Here is a 7104-nt window from a genome sequence, read left to right on the forward strand (position 1 = left end):
GATGATGTGTGATATAATGTCCTTGAGTCTGTTTATTATATTATCTGGTAGGATTCTTAATATTTCGTTTGTGATGTTGTCAGTTCCTGGTGCAGTGTGTGACTTTAGGGATGAAATTATTGCTTCTATTCCATCTGTTGCGACTTTACTTTTCCATATTGATGGGAGTTTTGTTGCTTTGTTATGTATTTGTGTGTAGTTCGCTGTTGACTGGGGGGGGGGGGGGGGGGGGGGGGGGGGGAAATTTCCTGCGTATATCTTAGCTGATTTTATTTGTTCTTTTGGTGTATGTTTGTTTGTTACGTTCCAGATTCTACTATTTTTTAATGATTTTATTATGTTCCACATGTCTTTCATATTTGTATTTGGGTTAATTTTATTTATAGTTTCTTTAAAACTATTTGATTTAACGTTTTTAATTGTTTTTCGTATATTGTTTATTTCTTCTTTCCATTTGATTAGATTTTTATTAGTAGGATGGTTTTTATATTCTAGACAAGCTTCCTTTCTTTTGTTTGTTATTTCTTCGCATTCTGCATTCCACCATCTGAGTGGTGGCCTTTTATTTTTATCCTCTCTTGTTGAATTTATATTGCTGTCGTTTGTGTTTTTTTTATTTTGTTGTGGGGTTTTAAACTTTCATGCGCCGTTTTCGATAAGAACGTCTTGTATGAGGTTAATTAATGTATTGTATTCTTGTATTATATTCTTCTAACTAATGTATTATATTCTTTAGTATGTTGTTTTTAAAATTTGTTTTTTCTAGGTCAGTTTTTGTTTTGACCCAATCCACTTTTGTTGTTATTAACTTTGTTTTATTATTAGTGAACTTTTGCGATTGTATGTTGGTTCTATGTGCATTGGAAGGTGATCACTGTTCATGGGATCTGTTAAATTTTTTACTGTAATATTGTTTATTAAATCTAATGAGACTATTTGTAAATTCGGTGCAGTTAGTCTACAGTTTATTTTGGGTATCATTGTTGGTTCATTTTTTTGAACTATTATTAGATCTATTTTGTTTATTGCATACATTAGGTTTTTTCCTGTAAGGTTGTCAATTTGACTTCCCCATGTTTTGTGGTTGGCGTTGAAATCTCCGCATATGATATGGTTTTTGGAATTTGATATGTTTCCAATTTTGTTTAATAGTTTATACCATGTTTTTCCTGTTGTTTTGATTTGTGGAGGTTTATATAGGTTAGTTATGTATAGGTTTGAGTTTTGTTTGGTTTTTATTTTTATTGTTTGAATTGCAAAGTGATTGAAGTTTGTGTAGTCTTCATTAATTTTATCGTATATTATATTTTTGTTTATATTTTGTTTATAGCTATTAGCGTGCCTCCACCATGGTGTATGGCTTGTCTGTCGTTCCTTTCAATGTTAAAGTTTCCGATATTTATGTAGTTTCCAGCATCTAACCAGGTTTCTTGAAGAGCGATTATGTCGTATTCTTGAGATATATTTTTTAGATCCTCAATTTTATTTTTGGTTCCTCTGCAATTCCATTGAAGTATTTTCATTTTGATTATTCCTATTTCTTGTCTTTTAGAAATGTTTTCGTTATATCTATGTTAGTGATATCTTCTAATGTTCTGGATCTAATTTTTTGTTCGTTTGTGAGTTTTTTATTCTCAATTAAGTTATTATTTTTTGCTATACCTTTAATTTTAGGCTTTATTTGAGTTGCTGTTGATGTGTGGATTTTGTTTATTGTTGTTTTCCCTTTTCTATGGTATGGGAAGGTGTTATTTGAAGACGTAGCATACATGTGTGTATCTTCTATTTCTTTGTTATTATCCTTGTTCTCATTTGATATGTCTTTTAATAGGGAGTTTTCACTTTGTATGATTGTTCCTACCTTTATTAAATCATTATTTTTATTTGTTTGTGTGTCAATTGTTCTATTCGATATGTAGCTTTTGTTGTGCCCCGCGTGGCGACTTCGCAGGACAAGGGACGGGATATGGCTTTAGGGTTCGCGAGCGGTTAAAGGGGATTTGAGACTTTCACGGCTCGGCATCATACAGTTCTCACTGTTAAGTTTTCGGGTGTACGCCGTGTCCATTTGGAATTATTTTCCCAACGTTTCGCCAGTATTGCAACTAGCTTCATCAGGGGGGGTCAAGAGACACACACTGATACTGATGTGTGCCTTGAAGTGTTCTGTTATTATACCGGAATGTGTTCATGTTCCGGATCACTGCCCACCAATCAGAAGTGTTTTTAATTTGTTCAGCTGACCAAATCTCTAATTAGGCAACTCTACGGGGAGGCCATTCTACAGAAAGTTAATTCTTTCTCTAAATCCCGAAAAAGTGTACAACAACATCTTTGTATCTTGACGTTCTTGAAACGGTGCCGTGACCGGAGCATTGTGCCCCGCTTTCTCGAAATAAAACATACTATCACCACATCCAAATCAAAACGCATCCTGGAACACACAAGTTTTGGCTTACTTCGTGAAAGGATTGGTTACATCAAGAAGGAAATCTCCCGCATATCCAACAAGCTCCTTCACCTTGAACTAAGCATTCATATCAATCCAGAACTGTGGAACAAGGTGGATCGACTCAGCTATGAACAGGCCCTGAGAGTACATACAATCCGTACTCAAAAACAAAAAGAGAAGTTCTACAAGCTGTTGAAGCCTAAAACGCAAGTCGAACCACTGAAGAACACAGTAAAGAACCTCACTGATCTGCCCTTATCCTCCGATGCTCTATCCGTCCTAGCCAAAGGTCATAACTTTGCCATTGCTCCTAAAACAATTCCAACAGAAGAGATTATCAGCCAAGTTGAGAACGTCATCTACAACCTCCCGCCAGAAATGGCTAACGAAGTTAGAAGGCTCACCATCAATGCCCTAAAATTAGCAAAAACACCGAAATCCAACCTAACCAAGGCTGAAAGAAAGGCACTCTTGGAATTAAAACAACGTAAAGACATCCTCATCCTACCCGCAGACAAAGGTAACATGACAGTAATAATCAACAAAGACGAATACATAGACAAGGTACACAACTTACTTAACGACGAAACATACAGGACCATAACCAAAGATCCCACAAAATCAGTAGCAAGAATAACAACCACTGTGATAAAACAAGCCAAACTACCGGACCACATACAAAAAACCATTCTTCCCAGAGAACCCAAAGCACCCAGACTATACGGACTCGCAAAAATACACAAGCCTGACATTCCACTCAGACCCATAGTAGGCACACTTGGATCACCTACTTACAACCTGGCAAAATACCTCACAACAATCCTCAAACCCCTTACAGGTAATACTAATAGCCATATCCAAAACTCAACCCAGTTTGTCCAACTAATACGCAACATCCGAACCCAACCAGGTGACATCCTCGGCAGCTTTGACGTGCAATCCTTATTCACAAACGTACCCATTGACGACAGCATCGACATCATCAAGGACAAAATGCCTGTTAACCTCATACCCTTAGTTCATCACTACCTCATATCCACATACTTCCTCTTCCAGGGCACCTATTACGAACAGGTGTCAGGAGCAGCCATGGGATCACCCATCTCCCCAGTCATTGCTGACATTTTCATGGAGCATCTGGAGGATCGAATCCTCAAGGGAGCTCCACTGAAACCATCGCAATGGTTCAGGTATGTGGATGATACTTTCGTAGTATGGAGTCATGGTAAGGACACCCTCAATAACTTCCTCAAGTACATTAACTCACTACACCCAAAAATACAGTTCACTATGGAAACCGAGACTGAAGAACAGACAATACCCTTCCTCGACGTACTTGTCACACGAAAACCTGACGGAACCCTAGGACACCAAGTATACCGAAAGCCCACTCACACCAATAGATGCTTACCCGCTTCCTCCCATCACCATTCAGTCCAAAAGAACTCTGTACTCAGTTCCCTAATACATCGAGCCATCAACATTTGTGAAGAAGAACACCTTCCTGAGGAACTAAACCATATCAGGAACACTCTTCAGCAGAACGGTTTCTCCAAAAACAAAATAAATCGCACAATAGACAGAATCTTGCATCCAACAGATAGACCATCCACCTCCGACAATAAAGAAAAACAAAACACCACCTTCCTACCTTACATACAAGGCACTACTGACCGCATTGGCAGAATCCTCAGGAAACACAAAATCAGGACCATTTTTACCACCCACACCAAGATCAAACAGGTGCTCACCTCCCCCAAGGACCCGCAACCACAGCTATCATCAGCGGGGGTTTACAATATGCACATGCGGAAAGGTTTATATTGGCGAAACTGGGAGGAGTATGAGCACACGACTCAAAGAACACGAACGGTGCACCAGATTGGGCTACCTTCAATCAGCTGTTGCCGAACACCAGAAGGCAACAGGACATAAAATACTCTTCAACGAAGCTAAAGTTATAGCTAAAACCAAAGGATACTTTCCCAGAAAGTACCGCGAAACGTTGGAGATAACGAAACACCCTAACAACATTAATAGGGATACAGGACACACCTGAATCCAATCTGGAGCTCTCTCCTCCCAGTTTTTTAATTGCTCAGCTGACCAATTAAAAACACTTCTGATTGGTGGGCAGTGATCCGGAACATGAACACATTCCGGTATAATAACAGAACACTTCAAGGCACACATCAGTATCAGTGTGTGTCTCTTGACCCCCCCTGATGAAGCTAGTTGCAATACTGGCGAAACGTTGGGAAAATAATTCCAAATGGACACGGCGTACACCCGAAAACTTAACAGTGAGAACTGTATCAGCGGTTAAAGGATTAGAATCCACCGGGTGATTTCAACAAAACTCCGTTTATTGAGCAGAGGTACTGAACAGTTCGGGAGGTTACAGTGATCGATTCGACCAGTTCTCGGCCGTGGTTTTCCTCGAACTCCTCGATTTTCAACTCTCTCGAGTTCTGTTCGGCGCTTTTGGTGAGGTCGCACATTGCCATATATGGTTCTGTTAGCAACAACGTTGAGATGTCGATGCTGAATTAGCGGAACGTGCTTAGCGGAACGTGCTTAGCGGAACGCGTGTCTTTCTAAAGCGTTCTCGGGTGACGCAATTATGTTACGCGGATGGGCGTTGTCTGGCACAACACTTTTTAAATTTCCTTTGGTTGTAGTCTCTTTTTCCTTGGGGTTTATAATTTCTATTTTTTCTAGAGTTATTGGGTTCATAAATTATTTTTCGTTCCAGTCGAATAATGCTTTTTTGTTTATTTCCTTATAATATTAGTTTATTATTTGATTTTCGCTTATGATATTGTTTTTTCCAATTATTTCTTTGACTTTTTTATGGTCTATGTTGTAGTAGCTCATTGTAGTTGCCAGTACTTTTTGGTATTGTAGTGAGGGACAATTTATGTCAAATGTTTTGTGGAATCGTTTGCAGTTTGCGCATTTGATTATTTCTTTGCATTCGTTGATGTGTGGGTGTTCAATTTCTGCACATGTTTGGCATTTTTTCTGTCCTCTACATTCTGCTTCTATATGTCCGTATCTTAGGCAATTATTACATTTTTTGATATTTTTTTTTATTGGTGCTACCTTGCACTTAACGTACCATATTGTTATGTGCTGAGGGAGTATGTCACCTTTAATTACTATTTTGATTGCCTTTGTTGAGGTTAGTTTGTCAGTTATTTTGTCGTATCCCATCAGTCTTTCTATTTCTAATACTTCTGGGTTAGAGTCATGTTCTTCTATTCCTTGTCTAACTTCTTCTATGTTCATCTCTTTGGGGATGTCGTATACTATTATGCGTCTGCATATTTTGTAGTCTGATATGTACGTATACCATTCTGTTAGTTTATTTTTTGCATTGTCCACAAATTCGTTAGCGTGATTATAGTTATTAAAGGTTAATTGTATTTTATCTTTGCCTAATTTGTTTATTTTTTGAAGCTGGATAGCAAGTAGCGCAATTTTCTTTCTTAGTTATAGTGGATGTAAGTTTCCTAGGTTTTATAGTTCGTCTTTTGTAGTCATTTGTACTATGAACGATCCAGTTATGTTGTTACTGTATTCATTGTTTTCTTGCATTTTATAGAATTTATTTTGTTTTGTTTTTTTATTTATTAGTTTTGTATTTGTAAAGTCATTTGTTAATGTTTTAGTGTATTCTTGTATTGTTTTTTTTAGTTTATTGTTTTGTTGTGTATGGCAATAGTGTTGTTGAGTAGTGTTTATTCCTAATATTTCCCTTAGTTAGTTGCTATTTGGTGTCAGTGTAATATTATTGTTGAGGTTTTTATCTTTTGTATTATCCTCCATTTCCATTTCTTCCATGTTTTTAGTGTCGAGATATATGTTGTGAGATTTGTAGGTTATTTCTCTATGCATTTGCCTACTGCTTCTTATCTCGTATCAATTATATGTTGTTGTATTCTCCTTGCTCCTGTTTACTTTTCCCTTGTTTAATATACTTAGTACTTAAACTTCACTCTGTTTTAGAGAGAGATATGAGGTGATTATTCAGAAGACACATAAACGTGTTTAACTGAAAACTGGTTTATTATCAAGCTAAAGTGCAAACTACAGAAGTTTGACTCCGACTGTCCTCGCGCCCTCACATCATCCTTTCTTATACCTTACAAACTAGAGATAGTAACAGGAAGAAAGAAGGATGGAAAGAGGGCTGGAAAACGAAGAGGAAAGCGGACAGAACAAAGAGAAAAGTGAAGAAAGTAAAAAGGGGAAAATTGTCCTGAGCCTCGCGCAGATCTGGCCGCCAGATGTGACTGACGATGACCAGGCCCATGCCAATCCTTGGGACAGGATGTAGGAAGAATAGGCTGGAAATTGTAAAGCATTAGAAGAAAAGGTTAAGAATGTGACCACGCTGTGCGTGGTCGCCGGGGGGAGCGAGGAAGAAGGTGCCGCCTCAGTCGGGCGCCGGGTTCGTGTAGCGAATGAAAGGAGTCAGCTATATCTCGGTTTTTAAACAGTCCTTTATTGCTTTCTAGTTACGCGCGGCGGGAGAGGCCGGATGCCCCTCGTCTACGATTCGGAGTGGGAGCCGCTGCTCCTTCTCGGCGGGTGGGGAGTCCCACCTAGTCGCTCGCGTTGGGAGTCGTAGCTCCCCGGTTAGTCGG

General features: G+C 38.7%; 2 protein-coding genes across 2 annotated transcripts; one reads left to right on the top strand and one right to left on the bottom strand.

The window, feature by feature from the left end:
- The first annotated feature begins 1769 nt into the window (after nt 1-1769).
- On the top strand, nt 1770-4511 carry LOC143187549 (uncharacterized). The gene is given in 6 exon segments (XM_076391771.1): nt 1770-1845; nt 1920-1988; nt 2031-2161; nt 2240-3290; nt 3363-4201; nt 4203-4511. Coding segments are annotated over 6 exon segments (2475 nt in total).
- A 671-nt stretch (nt 4512-5182) lies between these two features.
- Nucleotides 5183-5972, bottom strand: LOC143187528 (uncharacterized). Its single transcript, XM_076391745.1, has one exon. The coding sequence runs from the start codon at nt 5741-5743 to the stop codon at nt 5243-5245; it is 501 nt and encodes a 166-aa protein (XP_076247860.1). The 5' UTR covers nt 5744-5972; the 3' UTR covers nt 5183-5242.
- Nucleotides 5973-7104: the final 1132 nt, after the last annotated feature.

Source organism: Calliopsis andreniformis, unplaced genomic scaffold (genome assembly GCF_051401765.1).
Source record: "Calliopsis andreniformis isolate RMS-2024a unplaced genomic scaffold, iyCalAndr_principal scaffold0048, whole genome shotgun sequence".
NCBI lineage: Eukaryota > Metazoa > Arthropoda > Insecta > Hymenoptera > Andrenidae > Calliopsis > Calliopsis andreniformis.

What these genes read in the sequence shown, in the direction of transcription:
- LOC143187528 (XM_076391745.1), bottom strand. Translation starts at nt 5,743, where the DNA reads ATGAACATAGAAGAAGTTAGACAAGGAATAGAAGAACATGACTCTAAC.